General features: G+C 40.9%; 3 protein-coding genes across 3 annotated transcripts; all 3 read left to right on the top strand.

Annotated features, from left to right (window-relative positions):
- The first annotated feature begins 2,925 nt into the window (after positions 1–2,925).
- LOC139217527 (uncharacterized) lies at positions 2,926–7,462 on the top strand. Its single transcript, XM_070848853.1, has 7 exons — positions 2,926–3,084; positions 3,445–3,561; positions 3,672–3,758; positions 3,868–3,896; positions 5,209–5,265; positions 5,512–5,580; positions 6,329–7,462. Exons 1-7 carry the CDS (start codon positions 2,931–2,933, stop codon positions 6,479–6,481), a joined length of 666 nt encoding a protein of 221 aa, XP_070704954.1. The 5' UTR covers positions 2,926–2,930; the 3' UTR covers positions 6,482–7,462.
- Positions 7,463–7,922: 460 nt separating this feature from the next.
- LOC139218289 (uncharacterized) lies at positions 7,923–12,484 on the top strand. Its single transcript, XM_070849852.1, has 9 exons — positions 7,923–7,983; positions 8,190–8,519; positions 8,618–8,866; positions 8,979–9,017; positions 9,261–9,344; positions 9,443–9,471; positions 9,760–9,816; positions 10,011–10,079; positions 11,753–12,484. The coding sequence occupies exons 1-9, from the start codon at positions 7,923–7,925 to the stop codon at positions 11,864–11,866; spliced, it is 1,032 nt and encodes a 343-aa protein (XP_070705953.1). The 3' UTR covers positions 11,867–12,484.
- Positions 12,485–16,087: 3,603 nt separating this feature from the next.
- LOC139218290 (uncharacterized) lies at positions 16,088–18,983 on the top strand. The gene is made up of 9 exons (XM_070849853.1): positions 16,088–16,148; positions 16,657–16,854; positions 16,992–17,267; positions 17,349–17,399; positions 17,521–17,610; positions 17,713–17,741; positions 18,235–18,291; positions 18,610–18,678; positions 18,769–18,983. The coding sequence occupies exons 1-9, from the start codon at positions 16,088–16,090 to the stop codon at positions 18,871–18,873; spliced, it is 936 nt and encodes a 311-aa protein (XP_070705954.1). The 3' UTR covers positions 18,874–18,983.
- Positions 18,984–19,387: the final 404 nt, after the last annotated feature.

Below are 19,387 nucleotides of genomic sequence, written 5' to 3' on the forward strand. Positions count from 1 at the left end.
AGAAAGTCTTATACTGTACAAACCAAGTTATTCCAGTGGGGTCAAAGATCTTCACAATAAATGTTTTATTCCCAAACGACCCTTCAACTTTGTTCTCCATCACCTTTCATCCAGCACTGTCTGTAATTTTCTTCTGTCAAAGACGTTTTCTTACACAACTTGGAAATGGAAGGAAAAGTTAGTCACGCCTCTGTTTAGGGAGCTTAAGCTTTTCTTTTGTTCATTCTCACAGGATTTGTTGCGGAGAAAGTTAAGCCTGGATGGAGCTTCCTGTTAGAGAAAGAAATAAGCACAAATCATAGATGCAGGGCTTAAAAATCAAACATGAAACCACATGAGGGTTTTAACACCAGCAAACTTTAAACCAGAGCTACAAATCAGCAAATACTCGACCAAATGGGACTAAAACACGAGTAAATATCAGACTTTGTGTCAGTGTTATTCACAACAAAGCTTCTCAAGTGCTCACACATTGTTGGTGATTCTGCACATAGTGTTTTTAAATGCATTGTTATGGTCATAATGTGTTTCTGGGTAACTGGTTGCTGTGTTTCCTCCCTGCCTGAGGGTGGTGCTGTTCTGTTTGTCCAGTGTCCTGAGTTGCAGGTGGTGGCTGCTGATTGGCTGAGGCCCTGATGGCGCCTACTTTAAAATGGCACCTGTTGAGACCAACTCCTTGTCCTTCTCCTTTTCTTTCTCCTTCTCGGCTCCCAAACTGAATCCTGCTGTGCCATCTTGTGTGTGCTGAGTTGACTTAGAAGTAACTACTGTCAGTGTGGTGATTGTCTCCTGTGCTTTTTTTTTAAGGAAACCGGTAAGAGCCCTGTATTTTCTGTCATTTTCTTTTCATCAGGTAGGAAATGTAGTTGATGTTTTTCACAAGATGTTTTGTTTATCATTTTAGCTCATCCCACCTTGAAACTGAGAGCTACCTGATGATGATAATACATCAATTCTGACTCCGAGAGAAGTCTCTTTGTGTCCCCTATCTAAACTATTATGAACCACAAGCCACATAGATAGATAAAATACGTTTTCTAAACCCTTAATACAGCCATCACACATTTAGCCCAAACCTCATCTCTTATTAAATACCAACAATGTCACAACTCCAAGTCCAACATCAGCTCTTATTTAGCTGCAGCTCATTTAAAACAGCAGTGTAAGTAAACACTGTAGTAATGAACACAGCACACCTGACACCACCACCACATGTCAGAAAGCCTGTTACACCCTCTTGTGGCTGGGCTGAGACACGTCTTTCAGTTGTGCTCCTCTTGCATGCATGTGCAGGTTAACCACAGCGACCAGAGCGGTATGTGGTTTAAAAGCTTCCACAGGAGAGGGAAGTGTTAGAGACTCCTCCAGGTGAAGTGGAGCCAAAGGAACCTGAAGATCTCACTAACTATCTGTCTCATGTACTGCTGCCAGGATACAGCGATAGTTTCAGCAGACATGACAAAAAGCTATTTTAACAAAAAGATACCAACTGCTGCTTTAAGCTGGAATACCAAATCTTTCTCCTGTGCACAGAAAGTCAGAACACCATGTTTTCAAAACTTGTAAACCACTTTATGAAGAAGTCACAGTTACAACCTGGAACCGCAGTGGAACAGGATGTGTGTTGTGGTTTTGGTTGTTTGGTTAGTCAAGACTTTCACCTTCAAGTCCGCCATCTCCGAGTGAGTTTTCTCTGCCAAAGAAGCTTCTCTTGTCTCACCACATCATCTGTTGGGCAGATAACTCATCTGAAAAGCATCACTGACTCATTTCCTTCATCCTCACACTGAACCACAGCATCCTCCCCTGCTGATGCATTTTTTTTTAGAACAATCTCCTCCCCTCTACTTGTTCTCAGCTGATTTCCCAGCATGCCATCTTTAAATATGATAATTCCAGGTCCAAAATAACAGACTGCTTCAACATCTGACCTCTTTGCTGCTGGTTGCTTCTCAGATTGCTGATTATTATTGCTGATGGATTACTACTCTACTTTTGAAACCAGTGTAAATCACTGTGGATGAGGGGTTTAAAAATGAAAAACAAGTCTTCGGCTGTGCAAGTATATCAATTTAAAAAAAAAAAGAGAGAAACTCAATGAGGAAGCATGACATTGCTAAGCACAGGAAGTACATGCAGAAAGTACACGGGGAGTTCTTCATTTCTTCAGTGAATGATGGTTAATAGCGGAGAACAGGAGCAAGAAAAAAAGACACGGAGAGAAAAATGATGCTTCAATTCAGATGGATTAAAATGTCTTTACTCCTGATGCTGCTGGCTCAGTTTTCTGGTAAGGAAACATACAGAAACACCTTTCAGACATTTCAGAACAAACTTCTGTTGGATCTGGAACAGCCACACTGATATTTCATCTTGTTTTCCAGCTGTGACCAGACAAAAGCCCTTCCGCTTTATCGTCAGAAATGGAGGTGAAGTGGCTTTGCCTTGTGGAAATGTGATAAATGGTCAAGACAGGTGTGACAAGGCCAGCTGGACCTTTGCTGGTTCAGGAAACAGAGCCTCAATATGGCTCTTTACATCTGGGAAGATTGGTGAACACGTCAAAGCTAAAGACAGACTGAGCGTTGCAAAGAACTGTTCTTTGGTTATAAGAGAGGTCACAGTTGAGGATTCTGGTTACTACTGCTGCACACAAGAGGGGCATCCTTGTATTGAGGTTTATCTGTATATCATCACCAGTGAGTATTTACATCTTAATATTTTTTTTTCAGCTCAAACAATTTACTCAAACTAAGATAATTTACTTTTTCTCATCTTATTCTCACAATATCTCATCTTCAACAGTGACTGAACATAAGCACAATGATGATGTGATGCTAAAATGCATCGTGTCAACATATGGAGGGTGTAGATACACCGCGAAGTGGCTGTTTGAGGGGGGTAAAAATGTTGAAGGAGATGACACACACATGGAGACGTCACAGTATGGCTGTTCAGTTACTCTGACATTTCCTGCTGCTCGGCTCAGCCGGAGGTATCGTGAGTTGTTGCAGTGTGAAGTGACTGACAGTTACAGTAGAGAAGTGTTTCCCTTCAGCCCTCAGTCCTCAGGTGAGAAACCAGGTAAGTAATCCCGTTAAATCACACATTATGTGTTTCTCTCCATTTCGTTTACTGCAGACGGTGAATCATCATCGTCATTCCATTCCTGTCTAAAGTGTAAATATCCTATGGTGTAAATATTTATTTCATTTCATCACAATCCATATATTTATATTTATATTTATATTTATATTTATATTTATATTTATATTTGCTATTTTTTGTCTTTTCTATTGTTTTGTTTCTTTCACTGTCCCTGTTTATATTGTTGCTGCTGTAACAAGAAAATTTCCCCCTATGGGGGATAAAATAAAGAAGTCTAAGTCTATGATGTTTTTTCTCACCACACAGTTTGTCTGATTTTGGTATTTCATTCTGTAGGTGTGACGACGATGACAACAGCAGCAGCGACGACTACAACAACTAAAAAACGCAAAAAAACGAGGACCAACTCAACAGGAACTGCAATCAATGACACTCCAACAACACCAGGAAGTGGTGACCCACAGCTTTGTGTATTTCTTTCAAGAATCTCTTTGTCTGTCAGTCGTGAGCAGAGCGGAAAGCAGCAGCTGAAGTGTTTTTTAATGTTTTCATTTGCTTCCCAGTTTGGTGGCTGTACGTCATTGCTTCTGTAGGTTTCGTGGCACTTGTAATAATCATTGTGGTGATCATCAGATGGAAGAGAAGTAAAGGTGAGCACGTTCACACACACACAACTTTCACCTAAAAAGAAGTTTAGAAGAAGATGGATTTTTGCCGTGGAAGATAAACATGACTCTACTTTCTCCTTTTTTTTTTTAGGCAACAAAGCACAGATGGACGACAAAACTGTGAGTTTGAAACTGAATAATTTAACTTTAAAGAGCAAACAAGGCAGCTGTTCTTAGTGTGTTTGTGTGGCTGAGAGAGTGAGAGAGAACAGTCTGTCCTGTCTGTGATGCTCTGAAGGTCAACAAAGTTTTTTTTTTTTTTTGTGTGGAGATGGAAGAATATTTGTTAAAGGAACGGAGCATCTTGGTTCATTTTCTTTCTATGTTTAAAAATAACAAATAGCAAAAGAAATACTGCTGCAAACATGTAACTGTGACACATCTGTGCACTATGCAAGGAGCCGGTTATGGGTATCTTAGCTTAGCTTAGCTTAGCTTAGCAGACACAAGAAGCTCAGCTCAGTCTCAAGTTCAATAACACACCTGTCAGCACCTCTAAAGCTCAGCCACTAACGTGTGGCATCGTTATTTCTTGATGAACAGCACATGACACAGGAGGGTGCAGTGATGGCTCCAGGGGGTTACTGCATCCAGCTGGTGGTCACCAAGAAATAGTTAAAACGTACAGTTCCAGCCCGTCCTCATGCAGACAACGACAACAGTGATCCTTTTATCGACAGGGTTAAAATGACCAATGTTCAGGATGGATGGATGAGTGGATCAAGCACTTTGAAGGACTTCCACCCAGCCTGTTTGTGTCCCATGTGAAATCAAAAGTGAACGTTGAGTTATTATTATGTGTGTGACTTAACTTGTGACTTAAATCCACCACTTCCGGCTGTTCTTTGTCTAAGATACTTATCATAAAGGTCCCATATTATGCAAAATGCACTTTTTAATCACTTTTTAACTTTTTTGAATATAAAATTTGTTCGTACGTTTAGATTTTGCTACCTTTATGATGTCATAAGGACATCTGTTGATCGGGTGACCTCCTCTAGTCCTTCAGCAGGCCGCCATTGTTTTTTTTGTTTTCTCACTAACGCCAGCTCCAGGTAACACAAAGATGATTTCGATGGCGAGAGAGAAGCAGCAGATTGTTTCTTTTCTTCTAAAACGGAGCGTTCAGACGAAGGCTGAAAACAGCTGCAGCAGCCACATCTGGAGGACAAAAAAAATGCTTTTTTTGAACATTAAACATGTAAACCTGCTCTTGTAGGACCTCCAAACACAAGTATGAGCTAAATATGCAAATATGGGACCTTTTAGAGTAGTTTTTGTTGCCTAAATCTAACCAAACTGCAACTCTTTAACATTAAATTGCATACATTATTACTTGGGATCCTATTCTGTCATTTCATAATTTCAGCGTGCGGATTTGTTGCTTAATGTTCTCTCTTTATTTATGGGCGTTTGTGAACTGTGTGTCCAGGGATACAGCTTAAACCCTGCAGTGACTGAGTGTGGTCCAGAAACCAGTCAGGACGCGGTGAGATCACACAGCACACCTTGTACACAGTCACACTCACTGTTACTGTATGTTTGTTCACTGGAATGTAGTTTGTTCTGCAAGACGGAGAAAAGGGAAGGAAGAGAATAGCCCAAATAACAGTCAAATTAGTAGCGTAGAAAACATGAAGCAGAACGTCTTGTGTGAGTGTGAAGTGACGAGTGCATCAGTGTGCCATGTCCACAATAATGACTAAGCTGCCATGATTTTGTCTTCTTTGTGTAGGCTGATCCAGAAGATGGCGTCTCCTACGCCTCCATCAGCTACACCAAGCAAAGCACCAAAAAAGCCTGGGTAAGCTGTCTGATTGGTCCCACATGTGATGCTAGTGAACACAGATAAGTTAAATAAAGAGTAGAAATATAATTCTTCAGTGAAAGCAAAAGCAGCTATAATTGATATTTTCATAATAACATCAAATGGTGATTAATCTTTATCTGTCCAGCCCATAATTTGACTGTTTTGGTTCACTGGTGGCAGCAGCAGGGAGCTGTTTTCAGGGAGGAAGCTCCAAAAAAGCCCCTGCACACGACCGGCTCATCACCACACAGCAGGCAGACTCAGTTAGAGAGTAGCTGGAGAGCCAGGTGTTTCAATCAGGAGCATAGACTGTACACAAAGATGGACGACACGTCTCCGCTTATTCCCACTGCAGGCAAATGAAGCCAAAACATCCTGGACACGACCTCTTTCATCTTGGGCTGGTGGGGCACACTTGACCTTGCAGCAGCATGATAAGAAGTAGCAAAAATGCTGGAAAACCATCTTTAGGAAAAGTTTATTTGTGTATTTAGGTTTCATCAAAAGGATTTCATGACCTGTGCTGCAGCCAGCCATCAGGGGACGATCCAGAGGTTTTAGGCTTCACTTTTGGGGGCCTGTCATGTCGTCCATCTTTATATAAGAGTTCATTTATGTATAGTCTACGATCAGGAGCTAAGAAGAGAGTGTACACCACCGGACCAAAACATCAACTCCATCTGTCTCTGTAAGTGTGTAGTTTACTGTATATGTGAGGGCGTTTTCCCCCTTTGCTTCTCAGGTGCAGGTTGCAAATGATGATGATGATGAAGGTGATGCAGTGACCTACAGCTCTGTGAAAGCTTCCTCTTCTTCTGCTGGAGCCTCTGATGATCCCGACAGCGTCTACGCCGTCGTCAGCAAACCAAACAAAATAAGAGATGACAACACCTGAGAACCATTTTTACCAGCTTTGGCATTTTGGATTGAATAATGAAATATTCTCCTGACAGACCAACCAGGAAAATCCTCAAAGATGAGCAATCTAAAAGCCAGTAAAAGTATTTATTACTCTTGATATCGTCCATGACTGAGCACCCAAAGATGACCTGGTTAGTTTTTATTTATCACATTTTCCTCAAGAATGTAAAACAACATCCAAAGACTGAAATCGTTGGGCACCTTAGAAGAAAACTAGGATGTTATTTCCAGGACGTACTGTTGTAAAAAGCTTTTTGTCCAGAAGGTGGGGTAGTGGCTTAACTAGTATGTAGACAGTAAAAGTTATAACCAAACCCTTGTACGTCTGGTTGCTGTGCTTAACTAAAACACAAATAAGAATAATACATGACATGTGCTGCTTGCTGTCACTACGCTGTGCTCGGGGATGAATGTACTACTGTTGGGATTTGTTTTTAATGCTTTTGTATTTGAATTAGTTTTCTGTGTTAAACACTGGAAACACTATTAGAAACGCTCACCAACAACAACAACAACATCAGTTCATACAAACAGCATTCGTGCTGTATTTGCTGTATTTGAGACATTCTTTATTTTAGTTATATTTTAAGGCTCCCAAAGCTTCCTCGTCACATGTGGTTTCCCCTCTGTGTCACCATGTTACACACCGTGGGTATCGGACATCAAACTCTGGGGTCTGACTCACTTTGTGTGTTGTCAAACATCACCAAGGCTTTTTAAAGTTTATTTAGCTGTATTTTAAGGCTATAGTTGCACAATTACTTCTCAATTCAGCCTCCTCAGTATTCCTCATCACCTTTTCAGGACGCCGTAAAACATCCACAGCCACAAATTTAAGTACTGAATGACTGAAAACTGTTAAATCTATTCTTCTTTGTCTGTTGTCTTTACTGCTAAAAGATTGTATCAGCTCATAGCGTACAGTTTGTCTCATGTTTCACACAGTAAGTCAGATAGCCTGTTTATTGAAATGTGAAAAAAATAAAATAAATAAGAGTTTGTTACTCAGCTCAACCTGGTGTCCTGAAATTTCTGTTGTAGCTTATTGAGAAATAGTTCTTAAAAAGCAAATATTGTCTCCAATAGGAACCCATTTCAAAAGGATTACATGAATAGAAGTTATGATTATAGACAGGAAGTGTGTTGTGGTTTTTTGGTTGGTGAAAAATGTTCAACAACCTGTGATTCTGATTCTGTGAAGACTTCTTCTCTTCATCTAAACACCTAAAGTTTCTCCTCCGTCCCCCGAGAGAGAGAGAGATTCAACATGTGAAAGAAAGAAGGGCGAACAAAGATTCAAGTCACTATAAGGAAGTGACACTTTACTGATAACAGGAAGTAATCCTGCGTCTCTCTTAAAGAAGGCGAGTTCAGAAAATTTGACAGTTTAGGGAAGAGAGAGAGAGAGAAGCAAGATGGTTCAGTTCGGTTGGATTCACACGTCTCTTCTGGCGATCGTGGTGCTTCTGTTTACAGGTAAGGATACACAGAATCAATACATGAATGAAATAAACATTAAAGATGTTATAGTATTTAAGAGACATTCATTAAAGTAAGTCAGCCAGGTTTGCCGTTTGGTTTGTGCTGAGTAGTTTCCCCTGTTTAAAACCATCCTGACATAACTCTGAACATAAAACTCATGTTCTGATCACAGTGCATTTGTTTACTTCTCTCTTCAACAGCTGTAACTGGACAATCCAAACCCTCCCACACCGCCGGAGTTGGAGATAACATCACTTTGCCTTGTGGAAATGTGCTAAAGAATCAGCCCAAATGTGACGGCACTTCTTGGCTTGTCACTCGTTATAGCGGGAAAGCAGCAGAAGAGCTGGTCACACATGGGAACATTTCAAAAAATGGGATTTCCAGAGCTAAATCCGACAGACTGAGTATCACGGAAAACTGTGATCTGGTCATAAAAAACATCACCACTGAGGATTACGGTCGATACTCCTGCAGACAGTTCACAACAGGAACACCAGACTCTCAGGTTCACCTGTCTGTTATTAACAGTGAGTATTTACATCATCAGCTCCCTCTGAAACATACTGGAACATGAACTGATTGTGCTCTTTTTGCCTTTCTCTCACAACATCTGCATCTTCTCCAGCAGTTGAAGAGCAGCTCAGTGATGGGGCCGTATTGACCTGCTCCGTGCTGGCATATGAAGGCTGTGGGCACACGGTGAGGTGGCTGTATGAGGGTGATGTGAGCAATGCACGGATAGAAGAGCACTCCTGTTCAGCCACTGTGTTTCTGACTCCTCCCTGTAATCAGAAGTCAAACCATTGTGGGCTACTGAGGTGTCGTGTGACAGATACTAAGAGTGGAGAGGAAAAGCTGGTCAGCCCTCAGTCAGGTACATTTGGCTTTGTTTGATGGATTTTAAGATTCATTCTTTCTCATCCAGTCTCCTCCGATGTTCAGCTGTTGTGTTTTCTTGTTTCATATCGTATTCGACAAAATCAAAGGGAGCACATCGGATGGGAAAAACCAGGAATCGTCTAAAGGTCAAAGTAGTTAACTTCCATCTTCCATCTCTGTCTCTCTTTCTTTATAAAGTCTGAATGTCAGCAGACACTCAGAAGTCTCGAGCCTTGCTGTTGCTCACCAGTGTATCCATAAAAAAATCCCATAAAATTGTTAGACAAGGTGGAAATTCTCTTCATGGTGGCTGCTTCACGCCTCTCTCATGTTGGCATTGTGTTGACTTTGGTGTGGAAAGAGTTTATATTTAAGTTTTTCACTTCCAGGTTGGTGGTTCATCACTGGGACTTTGGGTTCATCAGCACTTTTAATAATCGTTGTGGCTCTCGTCTTGTGGAAGATAACTAAACGTGAGAGCGTTCACATTCACGGATGAAACCTTTATAAGCTGTTTTGATTTTCACTGATGTGAAATGTGAAAACCATCTCTCTCTTTTTATCTTTTCAGGGAGCAAAACACAGACGGATGAAAACATTGTGAGTTTCAAACCTTAATTAATAATCAAATCTTCATACAGTTGAATCTTAAAAAGAACAGTTTGTGGTAGTTCAATTACGAAAGTGACTCTGGTCATAGAATAAACAGTGTGTACTGTATTGTATTGACACTACTGTGTTGCAGCTGCAAAGGTGCAAAGGCCGAAAGAATGACTGATATAGAATTTATTTTAGGAGTGATTAGATATGATTAGTGATTACATATGCAAATTTACAGCACAGCTCGCATATTTTCTGGAAAACTGTACTCTGATGGTGTTTTTCCAGGGGCAGAGGTTAAACTCAGCAGTGACTCAGCCTGGCTCAGGGCCCAGTGAGGACATGGTGAGGTCACACACGGCAACCAGTTCAAAGTGACGCTCGCTGTTATCTATATTTGGTCTCCATAACACAGCAGCGTGAGACAAGAAGAGTCCGACTTCCCTCTGCAAAAAGAGGAAAAAAGAAGTCAAATCATGCTAGTAATCCAGAACGCCCACATGCTACTGAGCAACGGTTATGTTGTCTTCTCCGTGTAGGTGGATCTTGAAGATGGTTTGTCCTACGCCTCCATCAGCTACACCAAGAAGGCCGACAGTGCAGCCCAGGTAAGCTGTCTGCTTGGTGATGCCGGTGTTGGTAGTGAATGAGGAAGCAGGACAGTCATGTTAGAGCCTCTGTTTGGCTGCACAGTGGTGTTTTAAACTGTTACCACAGACTGTTACCACAGACTTCCCCAGATTTCTAACATGCTGATGCTAAGCAGGTGATGTCAGTAGTAGTTGGGCATCTTACCATGCTAACATTTGTACAGCTGAGGCTGATGGGAACAATATTTCCCAAGTATTGGCTCAAACGTATTGTTGAAATTGAACTTTTGACTAAAAGGCGGCACCAGGTGAAGTTAAAGAACAATTGTCATCATCTAGAGTGGAACGTGAATTTAAAGGCAATCCATTCATTCATTGTTGTGATGTTTCATTTAAAAGTCGACCCCACGGTGGCCCTACAGAAAAATAAGTCAGGGGATCACCAAAGTCCTAAAGATTCATCCTCTGGGAGCCATGAACGTCTTTACCAGATTTGTGGCAAGTTTAGCCATAATTTACTAAATGAACATCCTGCTGTGGTGAAGAAGAGTGTAAACTAGCAACTGAGAACATAAACTGAAATGTTTATGAGCTGATATAGAGAGAAAAGAGAGAAGTAGCGTCATTTTCTCATTCACTCAGAATTCTTTTTGCAGGATTAAAGGTGATAACGCACCATTTTTCAGACCCAGAAGCTACATCCACTTCTTTTACACAGTCTGTGATCTGATCATCTACATGTAATTAAAGTAGCTGTAGATATTTATGGACAATGAATCTCAAAATACTTTTTCAGACCAGAGTTTCAGTGCCTCCAAGAAGTGGGGAATTCTTGCAGCATTTCCACAGCATCCTCTATATATCATAAACATAAGCAAATGAAAAATGGTACATTTTTAGCGCAACTCAGCCGACTCAGACAACTTCAGCGTGTGTCATATAGTGATTCACCAGGGTCCCTGCCTGATGCTGAAGCCATATGGACATTACTTCATTAACCCTTTCATGCATGAATTATGATCCTTACCTCAGTCAGGATTTTTTTTACTAAGTGTTTTTATTCATCTTTCTTCTTTTTTTTTTTTCAACCCAAATTTTCTAAAGATATTTTTACATGTCCAGTAGTTGAAATATAGCTACTGATGCATGATGTACAATTCAGTGGGCATGTGATCAATCATAATTTCCTCCCAATATAAAATCAATACTTGGAAAATTTAGCAATTGCATGACTCCTTAGATGTTACCTGATGTCCCCATATTTTTCTTACCTGCAACAGTCTCTTTTTATAGAAGGTTTGAACAGAAAAAAATGAGTAACTTGGTGTTTCTGGCTGTCTGTCGGCCATCTTGGCTTCCCACTGGGCAGTGGGCAGTGTATGAGATGATGTAGCAGCTTCACTGTAGCGGCTGATGTGCAACTACGCCATCAAAACTCATGCATATACAAGAAAACAGCTTTTGAATAGCTGCACACTGCAGTGACCTCTATGCATGAGAGGGTTAAGATGAGACTGCTGGGCTGCATGTGCTGCTTTGCTCGGTGCAGGATTCTTGTGGCGGAGCACTAACACTGTGTCCTGTATTAATGTATATTTTATTGTGGTTTGTAGTGCTTACGTTGTGTTTATGTGTTGCTCAGTGAGAGGATGTAACTCATGTGCCACACTGCTTCTCTTTTTTTCTCAAAGGTTGTGGATAAAGAAGACGCTGCTGAAGGTGACGCAGTGACCTACAGCACTGTGAAAGCCCCCGCCGATGATCCCAGCAGCCTCTACGCTACCGTCAGCAAAGCAAGCAAATAAAAGGTCACAGTGTAGCTACAGCTCATATCAGGACATCGATTTTACACCAATAACTGTTCAGGAAACCAAGTGGTTTTTTACATTTTTTTTATCGTGCCTCGTCTTTACTGATGCTGTTGTACTGAGACTTTTATGCAGTCAAAATCCTGGATTTGATATTTATTGATGTTTTTATAAATAACCCAAATGCTCTGACCAGATTAAAGCCTGTTGTTATTGATACACAAAGGAAAAGGTCAGCGCTTAAAGCTCAACTATATCTGTGTATTATTTCCAATATGGCAATGTTTTAATTCTTACATAAACATATGAACATGTTTTCTCTGTTACTATTGTTTTTATGATCAATTTCAGGATTTATTGTGGTTAAAAAAACAACAACAACTTCCTGTCCGAAAGAGGTCATGGTGGTTTTACTCGTAGCACAGTGGAAAATGTAGAATAATGTGTATAATGTATTATACAGGCTGTATATTCCAGATGTTACTGTTATTTAAATGGGGATCAGTCGTTTGTTATCGAGCTTTTATTGTGTCATTGTTTGTGTTCTGTGCCGTTTTGTATGTATGTTCTTGTCCCCATAGAAATAAACTTCTAAAATAAACTAGACAAAAGATACTGGCCACCCGTGGGAGTCTTATTAAACAAGTAAATGAGTGGAAAGACCCAAAGGGACATATTCTCATTTTCCCTCTTCTGCTTCAAACTTAATGTCCCCTGCTGCAACAGATCTTTGATATGCTCTAAAAGGAAAAAGTAAGTCAGTACGAGGAAGCAACGCCTGTCTTATCACAGGAAGCACACACCATCTATATCCACTATCGATATCTAGATCTGTCTTTATGAAGACTTTGACAGTTGAGAGGGTGAGAGTGACAGAGACAGAGAGTCAGGATGGCTGAGTTCAGATGGATGAAAATGTCTTTTTCACTGATCGCCGTGCTTCAGATTACAGGTATGGACTTTTAAAAGGGACAGAAATGCTCTTATGAGGATGACACACATTTGTTGTATCTAAAAATCATCTTCAAACTAACTATGAACACTATTTTCTTTTTCGTTTTTTCTCTCTTGTCTCCTCAGCGGCTGGAGCTCGACATCCCCACAACTTCATCGCCAGAGATGGAGATGCTGTCACTCTGCCGTGTGGACATGCGAGAAAAAGTGGCTGTGACGGCGCCACCTGGTTCTTCCAGGGCCTGGGAAACGCAGCAAAAGGAGAGCTGAGTGAATTAAAGACGATTGAACAAAAGTCCAAAGCTGCATCAGACAGACTGAGTGTTACAGCGAACTGTTCTCTGGATATAAAGAAGGTCACAGCCGAGGATGTTGGTCTTTACACCTGCAAGAAGCACAAACTGAGCAAACAGCAAGGCCACGGCTCTCAGGTTCATCTGTCTCTTATCAGCAGTGAGTATTTGCATCTTAATGTTTTCAGCTCAAACTGGCAGTATACTTTTATATTTTATTTAGTTTGCTCTTATTCTTTTATTCTTTTTATCTCTTCTCCTGCCTTCTCTCTACTGTTTTTGTCTTTTTCTTCCTGTTTTAAATCTTCATCCTTGCTTCTGTTTGGCCTCACTGTTCGGCTGTTATATTTCTCCCCGAGTATCCTGTTTTTCTTTGTCTGTCAAAGGTGCATAACACAACAATAATTATACAATTTGACTCCTCTTTCCTCTTTCTCTCGCAACATCTCCCTCTGCACCAGTGACTGAACACAAGGTCGGTGACAAGGTGACGTTGAACTGCTCTGTGCTGACATGTGGACGGCGCAGACACACAGTGAAGTGGCTGTATGGGGGTGAAGATGTGAGCGAAGAGAACAAGGAAATCACGATTAGCTGGTCTACCTGCTCAGTCAATGCGACCTTTATGGAGTTAGTGAAGTGTGGCGTGGCAGATACGTACACAGGAAAAGTGCATTCGTTTCCCTTCAGACCCATTTTGACTGAAAGAGACAGCTTCAGCCAAACTGTGTCATGTTGGTGGGGGTACATCCTTGTGGCTGTGGCTTTAGTAGCACTTCTGGTGAACGCCGTTGCCGTCCTGAGATGGACGAGAACCACAGGTGAGAATGTACACTGAATTCATCAGCAAGAATTTCCTACTGACGAGGATGCTCACCGTGGAAGCTGAAGCTGAGTTTCTCTTTTGTCTTTTCAGCAAATGAGGACGCACAGATGGATGACAACACTGTGAGTTTAAAACGTTTAAACAGTTTATACAATATCTATGAGATCATTGAGCAAACCAGTGTTTGTGGTGCTTCTTTTTCTCTGAGACTTTAACTGTGATTTCATGCAGTTATTGAAAGAAAATAACTATAAACCATGATGCAAAGCCAGCAGCTGGCCCGGGGGAGCAGGGGGTCACTATTAGGATGAGCTGCCCATTAATGAAGATGCATTTCCGCTTCCAAAATGACAAGAGAGCAGTGACTTCAGTGCGACAGTATTTATTGTGGTTATTGTGGACTGAATTAGAGCTGGAGATGTTTTCACAGTCACCACCACATGTAGTACCTGAGACACTGAGACATGCACAGATATGGTATGATGCATACATAGCATTACATTGTGGAGGTGTTGCTCCTCTCTCTAGCAATATCTGCATGAACTGAACTGTAACCGAGACCAGCGTGTGTTTGTTCTCCAAAATATTACCCTCTTGCAATAGAGAAAAAAAAGGGGAAGGAAAATGGTGCAACTGAACCACACCAGAAACAAGCCTACGTCATCACTGGGTGCTGTTTACACACACTCGTGTCCTAGTTGTGAAGCAGAACACACATCATGTGCTCAGAAACCTGGAGAAGACCGTACCTGAGTTGTGAGAAATCTGGATATGTTTTGTATTTGTACTCATGGGTACAAATAATGATAATAAATAAAAGGTTTGACCCATGTAAACATCAGATCCTGAGGGACAACATTTCACAGACATAGGATACATATCATGACCTACCTGGCTGAGGTAACAGGAGTTAATTATCTTGACTGTTACAGACTAGAATAAAAACATGAGAGCGAGTCAGTATAACTCCACAAGTTGCTGAGCAGCCATTCTGCTCTGTTCTCTGTTAGGCTGATCCTGAAGAAGGTGTTTCCTACGCCTCCATCAGCTACACCAAGAAGACCCAGGTAAGCTGTCTGCAATATTATACTGCTGCTGGAGGTGAAGAAAAATGAAAGGAATCAACTATTTCATCGCTGAAAGCTTGTGTACTCACTAGGTTAAGGATTTCAGGATGCTCTTTTGCACTGGTGTTATCTTCCATCACGCAGCGTTGCTATGCTACGCTTTATCATATCCTGTTGTGTGACTTTCGTCATAGGTTCTGGGTAAAGATGATGGTGATGTGGTGACCTACAGCACTGTGAAAGCTTCCTCCTCTTCCGCTGGAGCCTCTGCTGATCCCACCGACCTCTACGCTACCGTCCGCAAACCAAAGAAATAAGAGACCACAGTGCACATCATTACATAATATATATGTGACATGTTTTACATGATATGTCTGTCTGGTTAAAGGATCCACCCGTTATGCTGTACTGTGTAAAACATACTGTTCATCTCTGTGGGCAGTTTGTCAATGTAATGCAAATCTTGGTGATGCTTTCATATATTATCCTGACAGAGGTGGATGCACATTTGCATCTAGTTATTTACTATGATTTTAACGTGTAACATCTGATTCTTAATGTTTTTTTTCTTGAATTTGATTTCCAGGATTTATTTCTGTAAACTGCTTTCTCCTCCATCAGCTAACTAACATAATGTAGAAGTTGTGATCAGACATTGCTAAATCTGTTTGCTTAAAACATAAATCATCATAATGTGTGAACTTGCTATCAGGCTCTTAATTTTGAGTTTTTCCTGTTTTTTCAAATAAAAGCATTCTGTTTTATCTCTTTTGAGCATACATCACTTGTAATTGTTTCATAAGCAGTTTGAATAGACAGTATATATATATATATATATATATATGTACACGTATACACACACACACACACACACACACACACATACATACACCTGCAGCTGCAGCTGTTAACATGTGTGAGTGTTGACTGGCTGACAGGAGGAAAGTCAAAACTATCTCCATCAAGAAAAGAGGGAAGCTGCCACTTTGAGGAAGTTGTGCACAAGTCTGCTCGCAGGAAGTATGAGCTTTATTGCATGTGCTGTAAGCACAAGTTTCAGCGAAGACAGAGAAGAACGATGGTTCCATACAGACGGATTAAAATATCTTCATCTCTGATGCTGGTGCTTCAGTTTACAGGTGAGGACACGTACACTTTAAGAAGGTGAACTGTACCAGCGTAGATATTACTGGTACTTGGTAGCTTCGTGTTGTTTGTTTTTAACATGAACGGAACACTTTGAAACGTATGCATCTAAAATGATCGTCACACTAAGTAGGATCACATCATTATGCCTTTATTTTCATCAGATTCTGCTTCTATTTAGCTGCTGTGAATCAGTTTGTGATTGGGTTTTGAAAGGTGCTATGCAAGTTAGATGTATTTTTATCATTAGCATTACCATTATTATTATTATTAGTAGTAGTAGTAGTAGTAATAGTAGTAGCAGTATATCACACATATTCTGATTTTAGTTTATTTGTGGCTGTTTCTCTCTCATTTCCTTCACAGCAGCAGCTCTACAACAGACCCCCTCCTTCATTGTCAGAGCTGGAGATGAAGTCACTTTGCTTTGTGAGAATTTGGTAAATGATCACCACAGATGTAACAGCACCTCCTGGCTTTTCAATCGTTTTGCCTCTTCAGCAGCAGTGGGCCTGTTCGAACATGGACAGTTCAGTAGAGACGCCAGAGTGAAATCCAACAGACTGAGTGTCACAGAGAACTGTTCTCTGGTTATACAGAAGGTCACAGGTAAAGATGCAGGTCTTTATTTCTGCCAACAGTCCAAATCAGGACGAAGACCAGTTGAAGACTATAAGGTTCAGCTGTCTGTTGTTAACAGTGAGTATTTATATTAGAATTTCAGCTCAGACTGAGTTGTTAGAACATGAACATACTGAAACTCAACAATTATAATTACAGAGATGAAATCAATTTTACTCTTGTGCTCTTTCTCTCAACATCTCCATCTGCACCAGTGACTGAACACGAGGGCGCTGATACGGTGACGTTAAAGTGCAACGTGTCGACCCGTGGAAGGTGTATGCACAAAGTGAAGTGGCTCTTTCAGGGTAAAGCCATAGATAAAGGCAATGAAGGCTTGAGGACGTCACAGTCGACCTGCTCGGCCACCGTGACCTTTAAGATGTCTCATTTTGTCTACCCATCAAAGAATTACAAGTTCTTTAAGTGCAACGTGACAGACAGTTACAGTAAAAGAGTGCATCTGTTAACCTTCGGGCCTCAGAACTCAGGTGAGAGAGTGGGTGAGACTATGATGAGCTGCTCAAAATCACCCCATGATGTGTTCATTTTATGGGTTTTATCTAATGTAGGAGCAACCAAAGCAGCACCTGGAGACGACAACAGTGCAGCAAAGCCACACGGTATTTTTCATATCTCACGTTTATGTTTTAAAACATTTGTAAAAGGTGAATTGTCTTTTAGCCGCAGGGTGTCGAACAGAACAGATGGCTGCAACTGAACATGCTTTAATTCTGTTTCTAGATCAGTGGTGGCTGTACATCGTCGTGGCTGTGGGTGTAGCAGCGCTCATCATAACTGCTGTGGCGCTCATTAGGTGGAGGAGAAATAAAGGTGGGAACATTCACAGAGGAAACTTTTACTGACAAAACGTGTTGATACATCTGAATTTCTGCAGTGGAAGCCAAATAAGTCTCTCTCTTTTTGTCTTTTTAGGGAGCAAAACACAGAGGGGTGAAAGCATGGTGAGTTTTTAAAAAGAATAATCAAATGTTAAAAAACAATTATGACTTTACAGTGTTTGTGGTAGTTGGTTTTCAGAATTATAACTATGAGACATGAGTAATCAATACTGCCTATATTGTCTTGAAAGAAAGTGGTGGCAGCAGCAAAGGTCAAATAATTCCTTGTGAAGGAAACTGAGTGAGAATATAAACCAAAACATCAGTTAAATTATTGATACACTTGAGGCCATGTTGTATTCCTACATAGGAATACCTGGGTGATCTTTGGATAACTTAAGGCAAGCGAGCCCCTGGACCCCCCCTTGCCTCAAGGCTTCCAGGGTCCACCCACCACAGTCTCAGAAAATCCTGTGGATGAAGGAAGCCTACACAGTGTTTTATTGCACCACTGTTGCTCATATTGTGTGCTGGAAATATCTGCATTCTTTTCTAACTGGATGCTCGTAAGATGCTTTGGGGGCAAAATAACTTTAACTAGACCGTGTTTGTTCAGGGACCGAGCTTAAAGCCTGCAGAGACTCAGTGTGGTCCGGAAACCAGTCAGGACTTGGTGATATCACACACTCCAAACAGTGCGAACCAGTTACGCCCACTGGTGTTTGTACCCTTTCTTTAATATATAACTGAGCGTGACACACAGTGACTCTTGAGCCTAGTTTCCGTCTGCAACAAAGAAGAAAGGGGAATAAACAGAGGGTCAAAAATAACAGATGAAAATGCAAAGTCACTCAGCTTATAAAAGCACAGTTTCACAACTCTTGAAGTCATCCTATTTACGACATAGAGGCAGAGGAATTAAAAGAAAAAGCAAAGAATAGAACAGAAATCCTTGGTAGTGAGCGGCCATTATGTTGTCTTCTTTGTGCAGGCTGATCCTGAAGATGGCATTTCCTACGCCTCCATCAGCTACACCCAGAGGACCAACACTGAGGGAAAGGTAGGCTGTCAGTTAAAATAATGTTGGTAGTGAATATAGAAAATAAACAAATGCTTCATTCCTGAGCTCTGTGCGGTATTTGTCCTGCAGGTTAGGGGTGCTGGTGACGTAGTGACCTACAGCGCTGTGAAAGCTCACTCCTCTTCTGCTGGAGCCTCTGCTGATCCAACCAACCTCTACGCCACCGTCAACTAACTCAAAAGCAGCACAGTGTAGATACATTTAATATCATTACATGTATTTTACATTGATAGCTCACAATGAAAACGTCCTGGTGAGTTTATATTAAATTTAAGCAGAGTTCACTCTTTTCACTTTGCTTTATTGGTCCAAGTCTTCAAAAAAAAAGTATTTTTAATATTTAATCCTCCACATTTAATGCTCTAACTCAGTTATTTATTATGCAGTGCTTATTCTACTCCACCCAGCTGTTATTTTTCTTGTCTTACAAAGTTGCAGTGCAGTTATTTTTAACATAATGTTCACCTTTCCTCCCTGTTTTGCTGTAAGAAGCTTTTTGTCCAGAAGGGGGAGATGTAAGTTCAGTTATTAAAAGTGATACCCCAACATTCACAGGTATGATACACAGTGTCTAATTAGCTTGCTATGAGGCACATTTTTATGTTTTTGTGTATGCAAGTAACATTATCATTTACACACAAGTTTGGAAATTTTATTAGAACAAATATACTGTCTGCATTTTGTGAGG

The sequence above is a fragment of the Pempheris klunzingeri genome, chromosome 18 (genome assembly GCF_042242105.1).
Source record: "Pempheris klunzingeri isolate RE-2024b chromosome 18, fPemKlu1.hap1, whole genome shotgun sequence".
Lineage (NCBI taxonomy): Eukaryota > Metazoa > Chordata > Actinopteri > Acropomatiformes > Pempheridae > Pempheris > Pempheris klunzingeri.